Consider the following 27,961-nt stretch of genomic DNA (forward strand, 5'->3'; position numbering starts at 1 on the left):
GGTTTAAAAAAAAAATATTAATATTCTTTAGCTATGCAATTTTCTTCTTTCGTAAATTTAAAAAAGAAATTAAAAATGTTTCGATATTGAAATAAATGGAAAAATAAGAATTTTTTAGTACTTAATGTTAAACGAAATGTTTCGATGTTTCACAAATTATCTTACATCTTGCTTATCATTGAAACATTAATTCTTTATCAAGAATACTCTGGGCAATAAATATTCATACTTTATGTGCATAAAGTAATAATCAAATGAAATTAAGCGCGCATTGCGCGTAATGAACCAACGCGAAAGCTATTCCGCGGAATTTCGTTCGGCTTCAATATTTATTAGAACAACGAGAGAGAGAGAGAGAGAGAGAACGGGGATATTTAAACCCGGTGAGAAGAGGGGAACTCGCAGACACACCAGACGGAGAGAAGAGTGGATACGGCGCCGAGTTCGTTTTAAAATACATCTGGGAGACGGCGCTGCTTTCAGAGAAACGAGGTGCTTTGCGCTTGCGATGGAATGGCTCTCGCGGTATATGACTGCGAGATGAACGACGGGGCGAGATAGACGGGACGGACAAGAGACAAGAGAGAACGAACGGCAGGAGAGACCGGACGTAAAGGGAGATGCATTGTTTACAGTAATGAAGGCGTAAATAAGTGATGAGACGAGCGACGCATCGATCTCGCTCCGCGGGGCCCTGCTGCTATTCTCCCCCCGAGCTCGCTACGGCACTGCCCTCGGCAAATTCGCTCTTCCCCGTTCCCCATCGACCCCTTAGGAAGTCTGCAGAGACGCGGGATATTTTACGCGTCCTGGCAGGCAGGTTTAATAACCTTCTTTCTCGTATGCGGAAAATGCTGGCGTACCAGCAGCGATCGTGTGCTTTCCCGGAGTTGCGATTAGGATTAGCTACAGTGGTGAATCAAATAATAAATATTAGTAAATTAATAAGAGATGTTTTTACTGATTTTTACGATCTCCGCGTAGATTTTCGATTATGAGATACATGTGATATCAATTTCAGTCGTTAGAAACGACTATTGATTCTTTGTCACACAATATCTGTCTAATGGCGTATCGTCAATAATTTACGCGACTCGCCCCCTTGAATGCGAGTAGTACTAGTCAACGTATGGTCAGACGAGCGGGTGGGAAAATCGCGTACACGTAAAAATACCGCGACGTGCATGCAATTATACGAAGATCCTAGATTTGTTATCGATAGTATCTAGATGATCTATTTGTCTAATTGCAATAAACAATCAGCTTTGCAGCGTATAATTATATTTGAGACAAAATAACGTTATCGAAAAATAAAATACATGTATAAAATATGTAGCACAAAAATATTTACATGGAAAGATATTCTTATATTCATAGCATTTATTTTCATTTGGCGTATCTAGGAAAGATATTTGTTCAATATATTCTCACGTGTATAGTAATTAAAATTCTATTTAACGATTACAATTCTAATCATAATCGCTGAGCGTAACATCGCTAAAACATGAATAATTTTGTATCAACTTGGAAAATATATATACAGAGTGTCCCATTTTAATGGACCCACTCAAATATCTCAGAAACACTGCGTTAAATCGAAAAATGTTTCAAACAAAAGTTGTGTGGCTTCAAGGGGGCCATAAGATGGTGACCATGATTTGACCTTGGAAAATCATTTGAAGGTCATGTGAAGGTCAACTTTAAAATCTTAAATGGGAACCTCCATTTTTTATTTAATATTCTTGTAGCTGACATCGAGAGCTTTCCAAAACACTATAATAAAGTATTTTGTTATTAAGTACTTTTTGAATTATTTTATATTTTAATCTGACATATTTTGATATCAAAAATTAAATATCTCGAAAAATATTTAGTTTTTGATAATCTTACAGTAATACTTCTATGTACAGAATAATGAGACAAATCAATTAGTATAAAAAAAAAAAAAAAAAAAATGTTTTTAAAAAAATTATTTACAATGTATTTTTTTAAACAATTATTTGTTTTTTTTCGGCACTAATTAATTTGTCTTATTATTCTGTACATAGAAGTATTACGGTAAAATTATCGAAAACTGAATATTTTACGAAATATTTTATTTTTTATATCAAAATATGTCAGATTAAAATATAAAATAACTCAAAAGATACTGAATGAAAAAATACTTTATTATAGTGTTTCGGAAAGCTCTCGATGTCAGCTACAAGAATATTAAATAAAAAATGGGGGTTTCTATTTAAGATTTTAAAGTTGATCTTCACATGACCTTCAAATGATTTTCCAAGATCAAATCATCGTCACCATCTTATGGCCCCCTTGAAGCCACACAACTTTTGTTTGAAACATTTTTCGATTTAACGCAGTGTTTCTGAGATATTTGAGTGAGTCCTTTAAAATGGACACCCTGTACATCAGGTTGCCAGATTCTACATAAACAAATGCGAGATCCACGTTATCACGCATCGATCGATTTATCGTGTCCGCGTGTCCCGCGAAAATATTTACTCGATTAAATGCATTCGTTCGGCGTATACTGGGCATGTATGTTTCTAATCAACTTTCGACGTATCGGATCTGTCGCATATCGTTTATGTCGCTTGCAACCGCGGGATCTCGCAAGCTGAGTGCAACATCCGTCGTCATCGCGAATAAACCAAGTGACGAACGAACGGACGATCCACACGTGTCCGCCGCGAATGAAATTAACATCGAATAACAGCCACGGCTGTAAATTCCCGCGTAACGCGCGTTATATCTTATTCTCCTGCGCGCACATTTATGTTCTTGCAAGCGCGTGTAACGTGTCAAGTTTATTATCGGGATAGGAGCGTTTAAAGCAGCGCGGAGAGATACATATGAATAGTTTTATGCACAATTGTCCGAACACGCACCGTCACAATGAATACATGATAGCATAATAAGTACATAATATCGTAGTGTAATTTTACCGCGAGACAGAAAGAGAAAAAAATGAATTAATATACTATTGTAATGAACCGAGAGCTATAAGAGCGACAACGTCAAGGACAAAACACGCGAGCATCAAAATGACTGTGAATTACGACCAATACTATCTTAATGTCTGTAATAAAAAGTATTGCGATACTGTCATTGGATCATACGTGTGTGTGTGTGTGTGTGTGCATTTAATTTATCTCTTCTTTTTTTCTTCTCCTCGCGTCCTTACGGATCTATGAAGAAAGATTTGTTCCACTTTATACGCGAACTACCTTGACTCAATTCCGTTAACTAATCGCGGAAATAGACGTGAACACTGTAGTATTTTTCTTTAAAACTTTCACAACAAGTCAAAATCGATAAGTATTCAATCGAGATGATAATAATAATAATAATAATAAAATCTTTCCTGAAGTTGAAAATCTTTCTCCTATCTTCTCAGATCTTCCATTTTCAATTTTCTAAATGAAGAGCTTTAAAAGATTTATCGATTTTCCAGCAAAATTACAATCCCGCGCTTCATTTCACTTAATAAAAGCGTATTCAATAAAATATCAATTCTTCAAAGATATTAATGATATCGAAAGGATAAAATATTGTGACATTCAGACACTGCGACATATTTGTAGAAGTATTTTTTGCAAGTATTGTCGCGCGAAGCGTATCATGTGCATGAGGACGGCCAGCAAAGACATCAGCATTGAATCTGAAGCTTACGTCACGTTCCATACGCGGGAAGACAGTCTCCGGTATCATCGGGAGCATCTCGTCGCCACGCCTAATTATCATATCTTTATGCGTCGCGCGCAAAGAACGTAGGTATTGGAGAACATATGCTGCGACGAAAGAAGAACGCTAGATTCTTGCTAAGCAGTAGTCGATACCTCTATCCATTTAAACTTAATTAGTACGATATTCGCGTCTTGCAATATAATATTATTAAACAACATAGATACTCGATTATATCGAAAGATTATGCAAAGCAAATAATTAAAAATAGAATAATGTAGTTGAATATAACGCTCTGCTGCTCTTTTTCCTCTCTCTCTCTCTCTCTCTCTCTCTCCTCGTTTATTATGAAGGCTGTCGCCGAGCACGTACGCGTTATTGCACAATACACGCGCAAACCCGATTGCTTGTACGCATGACCGCAGGTAATGCAGCATTTCAGTCTCTTTTTTTTTTTTTCAAACCTTTGATCCAGTGAGAGCTTCATCGGTATCCGGAAATTTATCAAAGTAACGCGAAAATATATAAATTATCTTGTTTTACTTTATGACTTTAATATATCGATAAGTCTAAAAATATTGAAATTCCTCTCAATCTAATTTCCATTCAATATTATTGGTAAAAATAATTAAATTTTATTTGATTCTATCATCGAGAATCAAAATCATCCATAATAATTAAATAACGATTAAAAAAAAAAAAAAAAAAAAATTAATAAAAAATTTAATTTCTCGCGATGAGAGATGATGTATCTTGAGAAATTTCAATTTTCAAACATGCTGATCATGCGTCACCGTCGACAATTACCAAACATACGTAGATATTAAACGGTAAGTGGTCACTGACACTTCTTAATCGTGCTACAATCATCTCAGAAGAAGACGCGGACAACAGCGAGATCGTACATATTGATATACGCGTGCTGGAGTTTGCCACGTGTGATCGAGGAGGAATTAGTAGCTACCGTGTTAAAAATAGCGCGGTGGCGGCGAATGATTTCCGCGACGGAGGGAAAAGGGGGAATGAGAAAGAGAGAGAGAGAGAGAGCGCACACGAGCGCGCCGAGCTAAATTCTTGATTTACAAGTGGAGCGGAAGTGACTATCGCACAAAAGCCATGGTTCGCGCCTCTAATGCACTCGTAAACGAATTTTAAATCTATTATCTCTCTGTTTTTATATAGGATAAAAAAAAAAATTAAGAAAATAAGACAAGATTATCGAGATTAAAAATAATTGTTGTGTCATATCTAATCGACCATCGATTTAATCAACCTATAGTATTGTTTATTCTATAGAATAAATCTTCAAAAATCTCCTGTATGTAAATCAACCAAATCTTGTGGGAATTTAAATAGGAAATTAAATTTTTTCCATCATAATCGGACTCGAAAATTATTTATTTTCGCGCGCATCGTTGCAGAGGAGTATCTGCTCGAAAGGACGCGTTCGCAAGCTTGACGTTCCCTGTCGTTTGGAGCCCGAGTTATTTGCAGTCGTGCGATCGCAGTCCAGGAATCGTGGCCTCTTTTCGCATCAAAGACAAGGGGGGGAACCAAGCATCGGTGAACGAGATGGTTCGACGAGGCTTTATAATTTCGATATCGTCAAATCCCGCTTTGGGATCTCTACGTCGGCTTCAACTTCGCCGATAGGCCTTATTACAGTTAAGAGATCGCAAGCTTGCTCTTGTTAACACATCGGATGCGTCATACCGGACGCGGCATTTGACAACTAAGGTAGGAACGATAAACAGGAAATTGTAATAAAGTCCGATCGATCCGATCGAAGCCTCTTAACCTTTTGCTTCTTGTACATTCTCGCGTTATATTGATAATCGTCCATTCATTCATAGGCAAGTGTTGATTAATATCTCATGTGTAAATTACACATCCATTTATACTCATAAAAGAATGTGTTACGCTTTTATGACTCTATTTATTTTTTTTTCTTTCGCTTTTTCTCTATTATACTAGACAGAAATTAATTAAATTATTAACATTCCCACAAGTATAAAGGCCAATCCAGTTGGCATCAGAAGTTAAACCCCGAAAGCGTTCGCGGTCGCACGCGCTCGCGCGCGCGACCGGCAATGGCGACGATTAATACGTAGCGACCTATCTTTAGAGGCGAGCTAATCTCGGTCCGCGAGGAGAAAGAAACGCAGCGCGATCGAGGCGAGTGCGAACGAGCGGGGATCTCTAACCGCGATACGAGTCCATCGCTAGGCACGAGAAGGGAAATAGAAAAGAATACGCGAGTTCTTCGACGCGATGCAGCACAGAGTGTGGGAGGACTTTTTTTCCTCTCCCTCTTTCTCCCTCTTTAGAAGACGAATCGCGATTTAAGATCGCCGCCAAGCCAGTCTCGTTGCTACACACGCCGGTCGGCTACTATTTTTGAGAGATGTTTATCTGGCCTGGATCAAATATATAGTTATGAGTTCCAGAAGGCGCTCGATAGTTCCCCGAAGAGAGGTCACTATTGGCCGACGCCGCTCCGCGGAACGACGCGCCAAAAATACGCGTGCTTGCGGTCGGGCTACTTGTCGACGTCGTTCGTACGGTTGCCGCGATATCCTCGGCGACGTGCCAGAGAGCCGAGGCGGGGGGGATAGCGATGGCGCCGATACTCTCGCGGCAAAAGTGTACTCGATGTCTCTTTAAGAAGAAAGAGATTAAAAATCCCAACAATTATTTTCTTTCTCTTTTCCAGGAAAAATCCGCAGTTAATCGTTCACTTTTATTTATTGCAAATATATATGTGGAATAAAGTTAATTTTCATAGGATTTTTTTTTATTATAATTAATTACATAATGATATTTAATATAACAAATTTTTTTTTTAATTGCACACGATTGAACGATATTCTATATTTGCATTTTATTCGCAGATTATAACGATATCATTTGCAGAACGTTGAACAAGAGGCGACAGGTGCATCTGTTTGTACTTCAAAGAGCGCACTAATGCCCTTAGTATTTCCGCAAGTCACGTTTCGGATTAACATACGCATCACTCGCGTATGCAAGTCATTCCGCATTCGATAGGGATTCAACTTCGATTCTCTCTCGTTAATCCTTCCGTCAAACTTTATCAAACGATTTTACCCGCGTGAAACTCGATCGGACCTCAATCAAAGTGAAGAGGGCGAATCGCAAGTGTCATTTACCCCACATACAGCCGCGCAACGTGAGATTTACCGTTCGCGCGTGTCCGTACGTGAGGAATCGCGGATTCTTTTGGGAGGGAACTCGTTCGTTCCTTCCTTCGTTCGTTCGCGCGAGACAATCGCGAGCTGGCGCTATATAGTTGCACTTGCGCGATGTCACGGTCGAGTTAAAATTAGCGAGTCAACCGGATTCGCGCCGGGCGAGCCGACGAGAGGTGGTGCGGAGGCGCCTCGGCGGCGAACACTTTCCACGCACGAGCGAAACAATGACGACGGCACCCTGCTACGAGACGCTCCGTGTGTTCGCGCTCGTTCGCACGACGAGCCGTTCTTTCGCGAGCCGGCCGATGACGACGACCGCGGCTTACGTCAATCCGACGATGACGATCGAGACCGAGCTGGTCACTAGACCGGATCGCGATCATTTGTATGCGATCAAAACTGCATATTTCAAGCGACGAGACTATAATTACTCCCGTGTGTTCCGAAAGAAGATAGTAACGTAAAAATCCAATTTATATTAAAGATAAAATTATAAATATTAAAGAGAAAGAGAATTATATTATTATATTGTATGTAAAGGTGAAAAGGAATTTGTACTGGTACCTTTAGTAGAAGTATACAAAAAAACCACTCCTTTTTTTTTTATCCGAAGAAAAAATACGCACGAGTAAAATATTCTTTTCTATGTTTAAAGGTAATTACTCGCATAACATGGATTGGCGTCTGTCCCTGTGCACGATTACGTAAACTGACATCGACTCCTGGACGTTTTTCTAAGCTGCTAATTGTTCGTGGATTCGTGGAGCGTATGCGGAAATTATTGTACACGCGCGACACATTGGGCACGATATTATTTGTGTCTCGTTAATATAAGGGTGCTCGTGGGAGTATCACGTCGAATTTCATTTCTCGTGCAAAATTCAACCGAATTCGAGAACGCAGATTAATGCGTTTTTATCCAATAAAAAGAATTAATTTTCAGCAGAATTTTTCTGGTAATTTCCGATATGGTCATTCACGGCGAATATGTACGAAATATCGTAGGTTGATTTCGGAGGGGGCAAAAAAAAATAACGTAAAATTAATCCTTATTTAAATCTGTCATCAAGTTTTGTAAAAAAAAAAAAAAAAAAAATTGCAGATACATGATTTTTATAAGCAATAATACCGCGTGAATGGAGACTTTTACTCGAGAGTGTAAGAATGCCTATTGAATCGACGACTTATGCGAGAACAGACTGTACAGAGCCGACGCGATGTAGGTTGCAAACAGAGGGACATGGATATCGATTTCAGCGCGGTATGCACAAGCATTGTGGAATGTGCCTTATGCATTATGCTCGATCGTGGTGTGCGTATACCATACTGGTCGCTTATACCATGACGCGCGGAATCGACGAGCGCGTCTGTAAAATCGCGGGCTAGTCGACTGAGACACCATAAGACGTAACGTACAAGCAAAATGCATTAGAGCATAATTAATTAATACACTTATAATTTTTAAAATAAAAATAATAGTCAGACCGAGCTACCAGGTATATAAATATGAAACCGGAATTTGATTTTCTGTTACCATTTGAAGAAAACTGCTGCGGAATCGCATCGGATGCTTGTCGAAGCTTACGGTGAGCGTGCTCTTGGTAAATCACAGTGCTTTGAGTGGTTTAAAAAATTCAAAAGTGGCGATTTTGACGCGAGAAACGAAGAACGTGGAAGATCACTGAAAAAGTTTGAAGACAGCGAATTGCAAACATTGTTGGATGAGAATGACGCTCAAACGCAACAACAACTCGCGAATCAATTAAACGTGACGCAAGAAGCCGCCTCCATACGTTTGAAAGCCATGGGAAAGATCCAGAGGATGGGAAACTGGGTTCCACATGAACTGAACGAAAGACAGCAGGAGAATCGAAAAACCACTTGCGAAATGCTGCTCGCCAGGTACAAAAGAAAGTCATTTCTCCATCGAATTGTGACTGGCGATGAAAAGTGGATATATTTCGAGAATCCTAAGCGTAAAAGATCATGGGTAAATCCAGGCGAACCATCGACTTCGACTGCAAGGCCAAATCGCTATGGACGGAAGACAATGCTCTGTGTTTGGTGGGATCAGAAGGGTGTGATCTATTATGAGCTGCTAAAACCTGGCGTAACCGTTAATACTGAACGCTACCGACAACAAATGATCGATTTGAATCAAGCTTTGCGTGAAAAACGACCAGAATATCAAAAAAGGCAACGCAAAGTGATTTTGCTTCATGATAATGCAGCATCGCACACAGTAAAACCGATCAAGGAAACGATGATTGAGGCGTTTAGTTGGGAAATACTTTCGCATGCGGCTTACTTACCAGACTTGGCTCTTACGAAAATGTACGAAAATGGCTCGATGACTGCTTTGTCTCAAAGGAGCAACAGTTTTTTTGGCGTGGCATCCACAAATTGTCAGAGGGATGGGAGAAATGTATAGCTAGCAATGGGCAATACTTGGAATAAAATATTTTTTATCATTTTCATACAATAAACGTGTACTTTCTATACAAAAATTCCGGTTTCATATTTATATACCTGGTATTAACTTATATATCGTATCGCTCATCATTATTCATCAGGCCTTTTGTAAAATCAATCTTTTCACAAAACAACGAATTTTTATTAAAATTGTTAATAAAGACGTTTTATAAAAAAAAAAAAAGTCTTTTCAAGGAGAAAACCGAACATCCTGGTATGTACGTGCGCGTATATGTCAAATTTCAATTTTAATAATAAGAAAATTAATTAATGTTTTCTTATATCGCAATGAAACGCGTATTCACACGGTCAGAATTGTGGAACGTTCGACGCGAGGCGCGATAGATGTTGCGCGGATTGTACGACGACGTTTCGTCGCAATTTGCAAGCGACGCGGCGATTACGCGGAGGCATCGCGTTCTTCTTCGATAAGATCGCGGCGTTAATTTACGGCCACGCCAGTCGCCGCGTAACGATTTATCGTGTTAAATTTTTCAGAGGAGAGAGATACTTTAAAACGTTTATTTATAAAATACGCCCCGTTTTGGATTTAGCGGATTAATCGAAGCGATATAGGAAAGCGTATACGTGTAAAAAGACCGTGCCGGTCATGTCACATGGACGCGACAGAACGCGCGAATTATGAAAAAGCGATAAAATATACATATACGAATACGTGAATACACGTTCGAGCGTCTGATTGGCGCGATCGGTTAAAAGTCGATCGTATGTTTCGTCAAATTAACAGCGCGAGGGTGATTACTTGGCGCGTCGCGTCGCATATCTCTCTCTCTCTCTCTCTCTCTCTCTCTCTCTCTCTCTCTGTCGAATAATGTGAGGTATTCCGCGCGCGAAAATCGGCTCGACAACGGACGAGTGCTGTTTCATTAACGAATCACGTTTCAAGTGATACACGCGCGGTGCAGAAACAAATTGAGAACAACGTTGCACAAATCGAGCGGCGATTCTATAACGCACGCGTCACCGAGTATGAGTGTGCAAATAATATATACGCGAGGTCCTAGTATATCCCCTCTTGCACTCATGTATACACATCGAGAAATAAAATACCGATGCCAACATTTTTTTTATCAGCAAGCAGCAGCAGCAGGAATCGTGAATCGTCGCCAAAGTATTACACTGGACGTTGATCGGCTGCAACGATTAAAATACTCGTTTGACAAGAACAAACTGTCAACTTGTAATACACGTGACGAAGCGGCAGGAGCGTGGGGTACCATTGTACCCTTTATAGAGGGTCAAGACTAAGGTTGCAAGAAAGGAAACGACGTCCTTCTTGCCTTCATTACGGTATGTAGATTGACATCGTTGGCATCGATAACACCTTCGGGTAAACCTTCGCTTGTGCGCGATATCTCACCGATCTCCTCGATGACGAGCGTAGGAACGTCGACGGGAAAGGTGTCGCAAACTCCAGGAAGCTCGCACGCTCGTATACTCACATTATCATTTGAATGCGCGGCGTGACCGTGCCCTGATACGTGCCTCGGAATCGGCAATTTGAATATTTCGTCAATTAATCCGCGGATGCTATTTTGCATAGGTGAAGACGGGGTCACCGACGCACGTGGTCGCCCCCTTTATTTCGACGACAAACATCTGACGATGTTATCCGATATCGTCGATCGAGCGATCGAGGGTATTAATGTTGCCGGATCACATAAATTAATTTCAATGGTACAGTATAATAACAACATCGAGAATCGCTTTGAAATTTACGTCTACAAGAATATAGGGGAAGAAATAAATCGATGTTACTCGAATTATTATATTTAATTATCAATTAATAATCCCCGTTAACGTCCCAATTAACTTTCAACTTATCATAAACTTGTATCGCTTACTAAGGAAAGGAAAGTATTGGGTGATTGCATAAGTTCGTGCCCGATTTAAATATAAACATCAATAGATTATATTTTAGAGATAACACTTCTATTAATCAATTATATAGTCTCCATTCTTTTCTACAATGGTTTTCCAATGATCTATAAGCTTGTCGATTCCATTTTTGAAGAAAGAACTTGGTTTTTCTTGACAAAAGTTTGTAAGGTGGTTTTCCGACAGCTTCCTCGGAATTGAGATTCTTGCCATTTAAACTATTCCGCAAACACCGGAATAGATAAAAATCTGAAGACGCAATATCTGGAGAATATGGCGGGTGCTGCAGAATTTCCCATTGCGACTCCTGCAGTTTTCCTGCAGCTTATTCCTTTCAGTCAGGAGATGCGGCACCCACGTATCAAGCTTGGAAATGTATCCAAGCTTTTTTAAATGACGAATAGCGGTTGAATTATCGATGTTCAGCCTCTCAGCAATATCCTCAGTTGTAATCCTTGGGTTTCTTTCCACTAAGGCATGCACAATGTCATCATCGATGCCAGAAGGCCGTCCAGAGCGGGGTTAATCCTCCATGTTGAAATCACCATTTCGAAATCTGCCAAACCACTTTTTGACTGTTCGGAGAGCAGGAGCGCGGTCCAAATAAACGCTTTAAATATTTTTTTTGTGCAATCCCAACACTCACGCCTTTCCGAAATTCATATAGCGTTACATGCCGCAAATGCACCTTTCGTTCTCCATTTTTAACGATTTCTCTTATGCACAAATGGACTTATCTGAACAATGTTTGACGCTAAATTGACATAAGACAACGTCATCTATTCGGTGTAAGCAACAATTACCATACGAAAACAATAGAACTCCGCCATGCAGCAACTTAATGCCATCTATGAAAATCGGGCACGAACTTATGCAATCATCCAATATATATAACATGATGAATACTCAAGTGAACACTGCACCCTCGGTCAGACGCGTCACACTGGAAGCGTTTTCATCTGCGTGAAATTCCCGACATAGCTCGCGATACGGAGAAAATTCCACGAAATCCATTCTACGCGTTATTCTTTTCCTCGGAAGATACTTCGCCACCATGAGCAGCGATTTTTTTTTTTTTTTTTTTTTTTGCTTCCGAATCGCGAACGTACGTACCATTAACGCGCGTCGCGTGATTACTTCGATAACGAGGTATAATCGACGATAAATTCTTATTGAACGCACTAACCCGTTTGTTGCGACATTATGATTCTCGATTTCCGTAATTAGCGATAAATTGATATTCGCTACAATGATCGAACGGCCGCGGTTGAACGTTTGAAAAGGGCGCTTAACATCCGTAACATACCCGCTCTCTTTCGCGAAGTGGGAAAGAGTAGGAGGGAAGGGGGAGAGGGAAATGGGATATGCTTCGCAAATCGTATCGATCGCGTCGTCGTATTTACCGAATGAGTTTTACAAATTACGTCGTGGCACGTTTGATTTGCGACGACATTTCGGTGCATCGATTTTGCCTGCCCACGGTTACACGTGTGTTGTGTAAATTAATTTCTATACATCCGACGTTAATGTGTATATATAAATAAAAAATTATTTTATCAGCCGAGATATAAATGAGTATCGTATGACAACTTTACAATATAAGAGGCAATTAAATGGCACTGTGGATGGATTGAATTTTCGATTAAATTTTAATACGCGCGTTAATTTCCTCCGCGAACTTCGCGCTCCCCCTTCGGAATCCATCGTACATCCTAGGAAAGATTCCTTGTACCTGACTGTACGCGATTCCGATATATGTCTGATATAGAGCAGGGCGGCAATTCCGAGGATTTGATAAGCGAGCGACGTGCTCCGTTCCGATGGACTTCCGTCCCGATAACAGCGTCGACTCGCAAGATCCGACGACGCGAGAGATTAGAAGAAGAACGTGGAAAAATCGTTCGCAGATCCTCAAGCGAAATTCGAAATTTTCTTAATAAATTACACGTCGATACAGTAAAAAGTAAAAAGTTCTCTGCGCAAAAGATTTACGTCGACAAATACGAGAAAATCTCCGAGCGCGACTCGTTATTCGAGTCGACTTTGAGATTCACGCGCGATTTTGCCAGACACGAGAATTCCAACATTGATATCCGTTTAGTCTTTGCTTTTATTTTTTTATGAGCTTCGATAATATTCCGCCGGCAACAAAACCTATCGATCCGCATTGGCATCCACGGGAGGGGGAAATTCAATGATTCAAAACTGTCCGAGAATGATTAATTATAACTGTACGATATCGCGCGCGCTGATATCCTCCATTATCGTATCGCATAGCGAAACTCTGCCCATCGCGGAAATTCCATACCATATTATCGATATCGATGATGTCGTTATTCTACAATGATATTTACACGGGCAACATCGTACTCGACCGATTCGGATGAGATTGAAAAAATAGCGCATAGTCGCACGAATGAAAATAGGCGATAGCGCGAAAAGAAAAATCGGAGACGTCTACGAGCAAGTGGAAAAGGCCAGAGAGATCTTTCGTTTAAAGAGAAAAAAGAACAGCGTCATTCGCCGCGTCGCATTGAGATGCAAATACACGCCACCTAACGTGATTTATGAGATGGAGGTACGGTGCTCGTACGAGCGGACGAGACTAGGAACGCTTCCGAATCCAAATCCGTTCGGGGTACGAGCAGATAAGACCTGTCCGCCACAATGGACCGGGGGGATTTTATAGCGGAGGGTATCTCGCGTACGGCGCCGGAGGACCACCGATTCTCTCTCGGTCAGCAAGTTCCCTACGAATTTGAGAGTAAAAGAGACGCCGCGGCTGACCATACGAGTTTCTACGATCTGACAGAGAATCCTGAATTGCGGTCTCACTTCTGAATCTTTTGCGGATTCTCAGCAATGATTAATCCGAGTGCTCGTTAAATCGAAAAGATCGCATATATATATATATATATATATCGCAAATAAATTTTATATTATTATTCAAAATTACTACTATTATAATTTCCGGATTGGATGAATAATATCAAGTCGGCTTTCCTAATGATTAGCTTCCATCGTTTATACGGGAGATACGCCCACGTGGACGTATATCTATTGACAGTTATTCAGAGAGCTCCATTCAAATCGTATAACGTTGCGTATCGAATCGAACTCTCTGCGCATCGACGAACGACGGCGATTCTTTTCATCCATCCAGGTGAGATCCTTTGTACGGACGAACGAGGGCTATCTCGCCGGCGACGAGATCGCTGCGTGCGTATTGTCACGAGCGCAGCCCCGCGACTAACCACTCCGCAGCGTATATATTGACGCGGATTGCAGGCGCAGGTTAAATCGAGCAGACGGCGGTGGCGTCGCGACGCCGGCTGTGCGCAACCACCCCTCGCTGCGTCTCCCTCATCCCATTTCACCCCGTCCGCCCCCACTGCCGTCCAGAAGCGTCGGCGCGGAGAGGGGGAGAGAGAGAGAGAGAGAGAGAGAGAGAGCAGGGGTGGATTCATTCTCTCTCTCTCTCTCTCTTTCTGGCGAGAGGGAAAATTTATAAAGAGAAGCCGTCGGCGGTGGCGGGAGGAACGAGACTACTTGTTGCGCGTCGCGGCGTCCCCGTGACGCCGGCGCTCCCCCTCCTACCCTCGTTTCATCGACGACCGACAACGCCGCCGCCGCCGCCACCCCTTCGACGACGCCGCCGTGGCCAACGACGCCCCGCGATGCCGCCGACAAAAATAGACGCGTCGTCGCGGCGCAACAGATATCACTCGATTCGGCCTCGAGTAGCACACTCGGTATAGCTTCGCCCTCGCCTCTCGATTGCCACGATAACGGCGATTGGCATCCCGCTGACCGAGAAGAAATTTCGCCGTGTCGAAACTTGAGAGCTCGATATGAATTCCATCTTTCCGTTGAGGAATATATACGCGGTAATTGTCGAGGGAACTTCGTTTAATCCGAGGGAATTTGCTTAATTCGAGCAGTTGAACTAGCAAATTTTATTTACATATATCCCGATGATTGTGTGAGAATTTAAAAAAATACTACAATATATATACACGCAGTATAAATAATAATATGTAAATTACTACAAGTGTATAGTGTGTTTCTAAGCGCGATCCGTCTTTAAAAAAGTTTTACGCGCATAACGAGAATCTTTTTCCAATATAAAGATAAGAAAAAAATGATGCGAACGGATGTAACGACTTCTTATACAAAAATAACATTGTAGGATAATTTTTTTTTTTTCCGTAAGAGAATTAATTTTTTTTCGTGAGATTTTCGAGATAATCGATTTCATGCAAAAGAACATTCCACTTACTTGTATCTGATTACTGATGTGCAGTTGCTGCGCTTGATTAATCTGCAGGGTGGAAGTGCCGGGTCCGGAAGGAGGTCTCGGCGGTGTGGAGTTGGTGCCGAAGGGTCCTTGCGAGCCGGTCTGATTCGGCCCGCCACCTTGGGATCCTCTGGGTGGCAACGGATATCCCGGACTGCCGTGATTCGGCATCGAGCCCGGGCTACCGTACGGCGAGTATTGTTGCTTGTAACCGCTGGGTCCAAGCATGCCGGGCTTGCCGCCCGTCGTGGCCGGCTGAGGCCTCTTCATGTCCGTCAAGCCTGCCGCGGCAAATTGCGTCTGCGAGCCGACGAACATGTCGTTCGTTTGCTGGTTTCCGAAGGTCGGCGTACCATTGTTCTTGTGATACGAGCCGGTTCCGGTAGCCGTGGCCTGAGACTGTCCGCCAGTTGGTCCCGTACTTCCAGGACTGCCAAGATAATCGGACGCGCCACCAAACTGAGGAAACTCGGCGTACGGGGACCTGGCAGTTGGACCCCGCGCCGCTGCAGCCGCCGCGGCCGCCGTTGGATTGAATCCGCCCAAACCCAGTTGTTGACTCTTGTGCTGATGCTGTTCGGCCATCTGCTTGAGCGTCTGGGCCGCGGGGCTCATTTCCGATTTGAAATCTAATCCGGAATAAGGAAGTCGTGCGGGGGAGTATTGTGAGGAACCGAGAGCGCCCGGGCTCGAGTTAGCCGACATCGCGTTACCGTTGTTATTACCGACGTTGTTACTATTGACGTTGTTCGCATTGTTCGGGTGCTGCTGCTGCTGCTGCGGATGCATCGTATCCTTGTCGTCCTCGATCTTGATTTGTCCGTTATTCGTCGTCGGGAGCCCGTTGTTGTTATTATTATTATTGTTGCTGGCAGCAGCAGCGGCCGCCGCGGCGACGGCGGCCGCCGCCACGGCGTTGTTCGCCAGCGTGTCAACGCTCTTGTCCTCGAAATCAAAGTCCTTCATAAATTCCGGATGGAAGTCCGATATCTCGGAGATAAGATCCTTGAAAGCGTCCGACGTGATAATCTCGTCGCCGGTGTCGTCACCCATAAACTCGGAGAAGCCGGGAAAGCCGGCACCGTTCGCCGCGGCATCCTTCTCCAGCGCGGCGGCACACTGTTCCAGATCCACGAATTCGTTATCGGGTTCCTGCTTACATTCGACCAGGTTCCCGATGTCGACGCAACCGATTCCGCCGCTACCGCCGGCGCCACCGGGAACAGGCCCGCCACCCGCACCGGGCCCGGGACCGTTGCCGTTTCCGGCTTGCGGCCTGGACGTAGCAGACGCAGAGGTATCTGGACCAGGTTTCGGCGAGGAAGACGCGTTCAGGAGATCGCTTTTAACCGACGCATTCGTCAAGGCTTTCACCGTTACGTTCGTCGAGATTGCCTGCGCCTGCGAATTATTCGCCGCCGAGGTCGTGAACTCCAGCTGCTGAACGATCTGTACTTGAAACTTGGTGAGACCCTCGTTCCCGTCACCGCCACCAGTACCGCCCCCGCCGCCGGTCGTCGGGCCAGTCGAGTTGGCGCCGTTCCCCGGCTGATGCTGGCCGTGGCCGTGATGAGGCCCACCGCCGCCACCACCGCCGCCCTGGGCCTGCTGATGCTGATGCTGACCTTGCGTGCATTGCAGCTTGACCGGCGGCTCGCCGAAACCAGCATCGCCGCTACCAGCACCGGCAGGCTCCAAATCCTCGGCCGTCCTCTTGAGGTATTTCTGCTGCTGAAAACAAGAAGATAAGAAGGATATGCTCGTGAATCGTCATCGCGAATTCCGCAGAAAAGAATGAAGAAGTAATATAACTTTATAAATCCGCAATACACAATTTTCAAGAGATATATTCTATTATGTATGCCATATTATTCTTTCAATTTTTCTTTAATTGATTAATTTTATTATTTCTTCCCTTTTCTCGTTGTGTCTCGTTCAATTGATAGTATTGATTCGTCGTCAGATTTAGCGAGAGAACAGCTACTGGTCTTGTTTTCAAGACAGCCGCTTTTTCCATGCTCCGTTGCACGACCGTACTGAGGTATTTAACTCCGTCGCTGGTGTCGCCGAGCTCGATTCCATAGCTTTTTTCGCCCGATTAACCCGAGCGGTTTCTCACCGTATCTGTCAATACTTGCGACGCTTTTTCAGCTGTTGTCTTTGTATGAATCGCCGACGGCCGCCCGCGACGGGCAGTTTTGTTTCGCGGAGAACCGGACCCTGACGGCTCGTAAATTTCACGACAAGCGGATCTCGAAAGACGTGATAGCACGTGATTCTATGCGCGACGTGGTTGATCCAAGTAGTAGCTGTGATCGATCGCACGCAATCAAGTTCTTCAAAAATATATATCACTATATTATATACATATATATCGACAATATTTTGCATGTCATATTATAATGTTATATAAATATTCTATATATGTTTGCAACATGTTTCGCACACACGTTTTTATCAATGCTGCAGAATGATTATCCTTATGATTTATTAATAAAGAGGACGTAATTAAAATAATCATTAATTAAATAATCATCTCGAATTTAATTATTAATCGTTAATTAGTAAACGGTAATCATATAATAATAAAACATATATGTATAAAAGATATCCGCCATTCAATAAAGCGTAATATATCAGTATACCGCAATTTATTTTGAATCAATCGTAATGAAAAATTGTAATCATTTTTTGTTGAATAAATTCGACAATTATCATTGGATTCCAAGGATTCAGGAAACCGTTTAGGCACGAGCTACTTCTCGTCGGCAGGGATTTCTGCGAGATCTTCAAGTCGGCGATCCTGTGTTTTCGATCGGGCAAACAAATTCACAGCGGCGGCGACGACGGGCAAAGAAAAGGGGAAGGGGAGAGAGAAAAAGTTTTTCCAGGGTGCGGTCGCGAAAAGCGCTTCAACCGACAAACGTACACGACGAAGAGCGTACGGTTGCGAGCGCGTCGGTGTATATCTCTACATTCGTCATGATTTGAACCGGGATAACCTACCGTTTTCATCCCAAAAAATCGATAATACGTATTACCCTCTAATAGAGAATCGGCCGTTCTACGTTTCCCCCTACGCTTTCTCCCCTCGCCTCATCCCCCTCGTCCTATCTTCCCGTTCCCTCCAGTTCGACCCGAGCTCGAATAATCCCGCGTCTTCCACAGATATAATACGATATTCCGTCAGCCTTCTCTACCCGCAGCATCCTCCCGCCAATCGCAGGACCAGTCATCATGCTCACCGTAAAGGTGGATAACGGTCTCCTCAATAGCCGGCAATCCGGATTCCGTCCTCCCCTTTTAATACATTCCGTGAAATGAAGTATACGTTACAGTAAGGCGTAAAGGAAGCTCTCCTCGCCGCCAATCATCTCCTTGATGATCCCGGCAAAATGTAAGATCCATAATTGGTGCGATAATAGGGAGAATCGTAGCAGGTATATCGCAGATCATTTGAAATTTACGATGATTTTTGCGTCGCGTTTAAAAATTTATTTAAGGCCGCACCTTCACAGACCCGCATTCGTAAAACTACTGGTGCAAAAAATACGAATCGAAATTTATCTTGTTTCCTTCCAAGTTCAATATTAGCACGAATATCGTACCACATCCGTTAACCATAAATGTCTCTCCGATCCGTATGATATTATAACGAGGGCGGAGGTCACGACACCCCCTGATTGCACGTGCGCGACGTGGATGCAAGACGCTGGAAACAGGTCCGTGTGAAAGCTCTCGCGAAGCAATTTCACAGGGCGAAAAGTATGTGTCGGGGCTTGGCAGATAATGGCGTATCCGAGCTCCTGTTCGCGTCAATATTGCACTCCACTTCTCTCCCTCCCCTTCCTGTCCCCTCCTCCTCTTTCTTCATTCGCGCATCGCTCCGCCGAGGCTTTGGCAGGGGAAAAAAAAAAAAAAAAAAAAAAAAACTTTAAACTCTATGCTCCCGTTTCATCGAACCAATTACTTTCTCCGAGTTGCGCGATTTTCACACTCGTGCAAAAATGCGAAACCTCCCTTTCTTTTGATTTGACCCCGGTCAAAGGTTAGATCGGCGAATTAAAATTCTGTCCGTGTCAAAATTGCACGCAAACGACAACGGTAAACGATGCGGTTTTGCTCGTAAATACCCGATATTATAAAAGTGTGTATTTTTACGGTTTTAATTCCCTCTATTCGATGAAATCGGTTAATAATCCTACAGACTGGCGCGTCTGGATACGAGTTCGCCAAACTCGAGCCCCGCCGCTGTCGTTTGTCAAACGTGTGACGAGTAACGCGAGTGTGAATGTAATACTAATAATTAATTCTGCTAAAATGTGACGCTTCGAATGAATTCGAATACGCTTAGAATACGCAAAGAGTGGCTTAATTCGTGAAACCGACACGTCTATAAAAGGGTAGATGCTAGGCCCCTTCTTAAGATCCGTCACTTGCTTCGTATATAATAAATGGCATGTTGCGCCACGATTAAGTTGCTAATGAGTCAGGCATCTGGAATTGGTAACTTAAATTCGTGTCACGTTATATTGTCATTGTATTACGCAAATACTTTTATCTCTCCTGTTATTAATCGTATTATAAATAAACTCAACTTTTCCGTCAAGAGATTTAATTTGGAATTTGTAACAAATACATCCGACATTTTATTCCGTATTCACGTGTTCTGCAATTATATTATGATGTAATGAGCAGATCTATGTGTATTATTGTTTTCGTATTAATCAGTCTGAATAACGTTATAAATTAATACGCACAATGGATATAATTTTATTCATTATTTAATGAAATTTTTCCGCAAATCTTTTAGCGCAAGATTTTCGATCCTGGTTGAAGGAATCTAGAGAAACTTTATTATTTCATAAAAGCATCGTCGACGATGACAAATCGTACATGTTGAGCGGTGGATCTTGGCACTCGTCGTGGCGCGTCAGTAATGCCTCGAGATAAGAACGTGTTACTAAACTTGACATGAAACTTGACGTGTACGCGCGTGGGCGGATATACACCGGTGTCTCTATCGAGCGTTACATTTCGTTAACAACGCTCCCGCCAGTCGCGTCGTGACTGTTAACACGACCTAAATATCAACCGGCGAGAATGACGTTTCGTGATACGCGGCCCCGTTCCCCTCTCTTTCCTGCTTTTCACGCTCGAAACTCCTTCTGCTCCCCGTCCACGCACGCGCGTTTATCGCTTCCGCGTTTTCACTCCCGATAAGCCCGCGGGCCCTTACGCGACTCCATGTAAATAACGGAAGGGGAACGCCAAATTTTTTGCGGATGTCGCTTTCGGTTTATTTAGAGACAAGCAGATAATACGCGTCGCGTGTCTCAAAAAGAATCACGCATTGTTTTCGTACTGATTAATTCGAGGCGAGGTTGATAAAATTATGCAAACGAAAGAATTTTGAATACATTATAATAAAAAAATTAAATATGGCAGAATTTACAAATATAAAAAAATTTGACTTTCCATTTTTTTTTTTTTTTTTCCTTTCGTCTTCTCACATTCAAACAATCCGGAAGATTGCCAATTATACAACTCGTGGCTCTACCACGAGTGGAACCGGCACACAAGAATCGTAATCTGCCAACTGATAGGCACTTGCTACTTCTTGTGCAACGATGCGTTATGTAATCGCCGTATAAGCAGGATAAGCAATCGCGCACGATTTATTCAGATCACTTTCCCCTCTTCTTCTTCCTTACACGAAATCGTAATCTGTGATTATTTTACCTCTAGGAACCTTTCGTAGAATATCTCTTTTTTTTATTTCTTTCTATTAATCAATGAGGGAACGCTTACTTCCATGATATAAAAAATACACGCGATTGTATTTTGCGACTTTTCGGCAGGACATGTTTCTGACAAATTTTAGCGGCTGGCAGGCTTTCGCTCGACCGTTGTTAATTATCCGCGCTTCTCTCCTGGCGCCACGACAACGCGAAATGATTTAATTTCGGCCGAAAATCCGTACGCTATCGTGAACGAGTAAAAATTACTCGCGATATATTGGATGATTGCCTAAGTTCGTGCCCGATTTTCATAGATGGCATTAAGTTACTGCATGGCGGAATTCTATTGTTTTCGTGTGGTAATTGTTGCTTACACTGAATAGATGACGTTGTCTTATGTCAATTTAGCGTCAGACATTGTTCAGATAAGTCCATTTGTGCATAAGAGAAATCGTTAAAAATGGAGAACGAAAGGTGCATTTGCGGCATGTAACGCTATATGAATTTCGGAAAGGCGTGAGTGTTGGGATTGCACAAAAGAATATTCAAAGCGTTTATTTGGACCGCGCTCCTGCTCTCCGAACAGTCAAAAAGTGGTTTGGCAGATTTCGAAATGGTGATTTCAACATGGAGGATCAACCCCGCTCTGGACGGCCTTCTGGCATCGATGATGACATTGTGCATGCCTTAGTGGAAAGAAACCCAAGGATTACAACTGAGGATATTGCTGAGAGGCTGAACATCGATAATTCGACCGCTTTTCGTCATTTAAAAAAGCTTGGATACATTTCCAAGCTTGATACGTGGGTGCCGCATCTTCTGACTGAAAGGAATAAGCTGCAGGAAAACTGCAGGAGTCGCAATGGGAAATTCTGCAGCACCCGCCATATTCTCCAGATATTGCGCCTTCAGATTTTTATCTGTTCCGGTGTTTGCGGAATAGTTTAAATGGCAAGAATCTCAATTCCGAGGAAGCTGTCGAAAAGCACCTTACAAACTTTTTTCAAGAAAAACCAAGTTCTTTCTTCAAAAATGGAATCGACAAGCTTATAGATGGTTGGAAAACCATTGTAGAAAAGAATGGAGACTATATAATTGATTAATAAAAGTGTTATCTCTAAAATATAATCTATTGAAGTTTATATTTAAATCGGGCACGAACTTATGCAATCACCCAATACATATAGTGGCACGCGGTATTTCGGCGTCGATGCGAGGCGATTTTTCGGCCGCGAATGCGCAAGAGACAGAGAGAGAAAGAGAGAGGAAGCGGGACGACGGATCTTCTCATTGTAGAGGGGCATCCACACGCGATTACAGATGCAATTACGATATTCATCCGTGCAAATATAAATGCGCGGCTGTCACCGGTCGCGACGCGACCTATCCTGCCGCATTGGCTTTCAAAAGAAAAATGGATTCCCCATTGCGCGCATTACCCGTAGTACAGATACTCACGCACGCACGCACGCACGCGAGCGCGCTTTTGAATTAATCGTTGTTGCAGTAACTCGTTGCGCAGACACATTTTGTCGGGCGAGAGGTTCAAACTGTCACGCCTGTTTTAAAGAATCACGCGCTTTCCAAAACCACGTCGGCGTCAGGCGCCACTTTACGCGGTGCTCTCGTGCTGTCTGTTCGCGTATTTCAATAATCAGATGCAATAACGTGGATTTTATATGTATATGTGTATGTGTGTAAAATCGCGGCGAGCGTTGAACCGTTAAAAAAATATTCGCGCTGACGGATGAAAATGAATTATACGAGAGGTAATCGTGCACGCGAAATTAAGCGAAAAGAATATGATTAGGTGTACAAATAAGTTTCCGCCGTTTTTTTATCAAAAATTGGCCATTTATTGTGAAAGAACGGAACTTAATGTTTCGAGTCACTCCCAATGTAAGTGCAAGTTCTTCTTGCGTTTGGCACGAATCTTGATCCAAATAATGCTTCCAATTCCGCGTCTTCATACACTTTCGGCCTTCCGCTACGTTCTTTGTCTTCGATGTCAAATTCACCGTTCTTAAACTTTCGAAACCACTCGCGACAAATTCTCTCACTTAAGGCAGCCTCACCATATGCTTCTACAAGCAATCGATACGCCTCAGCTGCAGATTTCTTCAAATTGAAGAAGTAAATCAAAAGTTCCCGCAAATGACGCTTATTCGGCTCAAAACTCGACATTTTCGCACACAAAAGAATATATTATACTGATAAAAAATCATTAATATTTTAAGGTCATGTTATTGACTGATGTCCAATCTTACGATAAGGACGTGTTTTACATCTGACAATTTTAACCATAACTTACTGGTGGCGCCAACTTTTGTCAAACGGCGGAAACTTATTTGTACACCTAATAACATTCACAAGAATACAGAAATTTATCCAGATTTATATCAAAATCGCATCATATTGCAGAAAGGAATCCGCCGAATCGTAACGTTCATAATTGTCTCGAGAAGATGGTATTTTTTAACAGACATAGAGAACACGCACGTACACCCACAGAAAAGATTTCCGGATCTAATGCTATTACTCTTCGATCTATCATAAAATAGGATCGATATAGCGACAATCATATTTATTATTGAAAAAGGAATATTTTAATCTTAAATGGAAAATTCTTAAATCTAGAATAAAATGCTCTTGGTGTGCTATCCCGTTAATTTTCTCACAAAGATGAAGATGGAAATTTGTAGCGATCTAACATCAAGTTATTCTAAACGCAAGAATATATAAACTTAGATTTGTATATGTTACTCTTGTCTCAAGATAGTAAGACGATCTTATTTAATTCGAGAGAGAAGAAAAGGAATTATCGATTTAATTTTAAAATTGTTTTATTTTTATACCGCATAAGGTTGCGATACGATTAAATATGTGAAGAATATTTTTTGTCTCGTTGTCAGAAATCCTTTCTGAGAGTGTAGATACTGCTAATCTTTCGATCGTAGTTACGAGAGCAAAATTTATCGGAATTGTATAATCTACTATAGAATAGAAAGTGTGCCTGTAAACGAGACGCAAAACGGAGCAATAATATACGCAGCGTGTTACAAATATGACGATGTTACACAACAAGGAGCGATGCTTCGCGACAATATGTCAATTCGTCGCGTCCTCCTAGTTTTCTGCGAACCTTCCATCCGCCTTGCGATCACCGTCCTCGTATCACCGACAAAGCCAACGTTTATGTAAACGAGGACACCAAGTGCCACGTACGCACAATGGTAGCGCGTTCGCTCCTGATTACGATATCATCGAGTATAGCGTGTATACAACAATGTAACGCGAGGATAAATAACTTATTAATATAAAACGCTACTTTATATTTTGGAAAAGAATCAAATTAAAAATTGTTGAAAAAAATCCTCAGGCAAAATGTGACTTTTCGACAGAATAGTTTTATGCATAATTTCTGTTACAATTATATTATCCTACATGCTTCGCATCGTGATTTACTGGTGGCGTAATTAAAGTTAATAGAAATTTTTTATTTTATAAAGAACATTATAAAGGAAAGTAAAATCTGCAAATGCAAAAAATTCGTTTCGTATAGCGTATATTATATTTGTATGTCTTCTTTAATCGAAATGCCGGAATCAAAGTAGCATTTCATTCAGGGTTGGGAAGTAACGCGTTACTTGTAACGCCGTTACCGTTACAGTTACTTTTTTTCGGTAACTGTAACGGTAATTTTATTTGTAACGGAAAAAGTAACTTCGTTACATTTTTCGGTAACGAGTAACGAATTTAACAGTTACTTTTATCGTTACTTTTTTCAAATTTTTTGATTTATTTAAGATATTATTCTTGCTATTGTGCGTGATAAAATTTTTATCTTAACCGTAAAGCCGTAAGCAAATCGACCAATTAGCATTCTTATTATGTTGTAATCTCATTTACTACCAGTTCTAAGTACCTTGCAACGAAAATTAGAAAATCTCAATAAATCTGACCTTATAGATTGCCATTCATTAGTTGAAGCTATTCAGCAAGGTTTAAATAAAAGGTAACTTATTAATTTGATTAATACATATGTTATTTAATTTTAAATAAGGATTTAATTGAAAAATATTATTTTATTTTAAACTATTGATTCAAAAGTATTAATTTCAATAAAACAAACAATGTCGCTTAATTTACTATATTTGATTTTAGATTTCTTACAATATTTGAAACAAAAAAATTAATAATAGCAGCATGTTTACATCCAAAATTTAAGTTAAACTGGTTAACCGGAGAAAAAAGAAAACGTGCTGAAAATTACTTGGAGGATTTATTGGGAATCCGATCGACTGAAAATTCTTCAAAAACTGGAAAATCTGACGATCGCGATGATTTTTTCATTTTTGAGCAAAAAACGGTGCAAAATGAATCTGAACAAGAAGAATTGCAACGGTTTTTAAAATCAAATAATTGTAATATAGAAATGTTAAACGACTATCCAAAACTTAAAAAACTTTTTATTAAATATAATACAGCTCTACCAAGCAGTGCATCTGTAGAAAGAATGTTTAGCATCGGTGGCTCTGTATTAACACCACAAAGAGGGCATTTAAATGATGATACTATGGAGCAACAAATTTTATTAAAAATTAATAAAGAATTTCGATAAAATTTAATCATTTATTTTGTAATAAACCTTGAATGAAATCTTGCTTACAATTTTTTAAAAGTTTTTCTTATGCAAAATAATTTATTAGTTTGTATTGTAAAAAAGTAACGGAAATTGTAACGACTCGTTACTTTTTAGTAACTGTAACGGTAACGAGTTACTTTTTAAAATTAGTAACGAGTAACGGTAACGAGTTACTTTTATAAAGTAACTTTCCCAATCCTGCATTTCATATCCCGCAGTACGGAAAGAAAAGTCACGTTATTACAGCCAAAGTCTGCCAAGACGTAGTATCACGGTGTCCGTTCTACTCCCGCGAGTATATCGCATTAATCGCAGGGACGTACAAAGGAATAGGTGCGCGATGTAATCGCGGTGGAAACGGTGCGATTAATAGGGTGTGGCAACGCTCTACCGCCAATACCGAAGTTTATTACAGTTCTGTATTATCGATATAGCTCTATTACAAAAGTCCTTACGGGACTTGCGGCACCTTTCGCGGCCCCTTTCGTTATATTTTTATAGTCACCGAACGCCGCGATCACATATATTATTTAATTATTAATTATTTCCCACAATTACGTAGCCGTAAAGCAGAGTAACTTGTGCAGCATAAAAATCTTTCTTTTTCCATATAAGACCATGACATGTGTCACAATGCGCTGTTAATTCTCTTTCGCCTCTGATTTCTTCGATCAACGAAGATTAATCTTTCTTTAACGAACGTTATATCGTTCCATGTCACAAGCGCCCTAAGATAAACTCTACGATATATGATTATATTAAATTCTCTGCCTGACGTTAAATAAGGAATAATTTGCTTTTCAAAAAGAGTCGCAATAATTACGAATAAAAACAATGAAAAAAAAAAAAAGATGTATATTTTATATATACATATCGTATATATAAAATTTTTACGATTAGTTGAAACGAAAATAAAAGCTTCATGTGTGTTTGCAGGATTTTTAAACATTTATCATGACTATGTACATGGCAAGTATGAAAAAGGGATATGTATATATAGAAAGATTAAAATCAAATTTAAAAAAAATATATGAGATGGAAAGATCAAAACAACGCGTTTTTTTACATTTCATGTTTTACGATTACAATATATTCCAAAAACTGTGTGCGTTCGCCCATATGCCCGCCTAACGGAGAACAGAAAGATATATATTATAGATAAGAATACTTAAAAAATAGGATATCTTTTAACGATGTATTGTTCACGAAAGGATATTTAAAAAATGGATCTGCGTTAAGACACGTGGCGAGCGAATGAGAAAGCGTACGTACGAGGTTCACGGCGATACGGCACACGGAGCCCATCGACATCGTCCCTTGACATGTAAATTCGCGTAATTATAATTACAAATTTCACGGAGCCAGACACACCGGAATCACGTGATCGTAACGCGCCTAAGTGCCATAAACGTGATACGCGAAACCTCGCTCGGGTCGGCTCGATCTTATCACAACGGCGAAATCGCCGTCTCGGTGACAATCTATATATACCGTGTTCGTAATTCTCTCTCTCTCTCTCTCTCTCTCTCTCTCTCTCTCTCTCTCTCTCTCCGAGGTTATATATCGATCCAAAATTCATCACGGACCAATGTTTTTCGTCGAATCTCTCGAAATTCTCTAACATATTACGCATAAAATGTTAATTCGAAAAAAATTCGATTTAATCGACTTTGTCGTTGATTTATTTGAAAACTGTATTTGCGTAAATCGTTAAAGCGTCGGGTGCATTGACTCGATTAAAAAAAAAAATAATAATAATAATAATAAGAGTATTTCAAAATTTTCACGCCATTCTTATATAAGTTCAACATTTTTTTTTTAGATACTTACAATCAAATACATCAAGTCGAAAATTATCTTTTGTAGCTCGAAATGTTCAAAAAATTATCTCTATTTCCTATTTATGTAAAAAAAAAAAAAAAAAAAAACAAAAAAAAAACTATTTTTCAGTCATTTTCAAGCGCTCCCGCTTCTTTAACGCGTAAGGGAAAGGGACATAACTTTTTGC

General features: G+C 41.1%; 1 protein-coding gene across 8 annotated transcripts in view; it reads right to left on the reverse strand.

The window, feature by feature from the left end:
- The window catches only part of Mam (neurogenic protein mastermind), a 165,472-nt gene that overhangs the window by 34,923 nt on the left and 102,588 nt on the right, over positions 1-27,961 (reverse strand). For 4 of the 8 annotated variants that reach the window (XM_070299632.1, XM_070299630.1, XM_070299633.1 and 1 more), the window contains one exon: positions 15,550-17,295. In XM_070299632.1, coding sequence (XP_070155733.1) covers positions 15,550-17,295 — 1,746 coding nt within the window. Of the gene's footprint in view, positions 1-15,549; positions 17,299-27,961 lie in introns of all 8 variants that reach the window. The other 4 variants (XM_070299631.1, XM_070299636.1, XM_070299634.1 and 1 more) reach the window with 1 other exon arrangement.

Source organism: Polyergus mexicanus, unplaced genomic scaffold, assembly GCF_030449975.1.
Source record: "Polyergus mexicanus isolate NDT 795.1 unplaced genomic scaffold, iyPolMexi1.0 SCAF_7, whole genome shotgun sequence".
NCBI classification, from domain to species: Eukaryota; Metazoa; Arthropoda; class Insecta; order Hymenoptera; family Formicidae; genus Polyergus; species Polyergus mexicanus.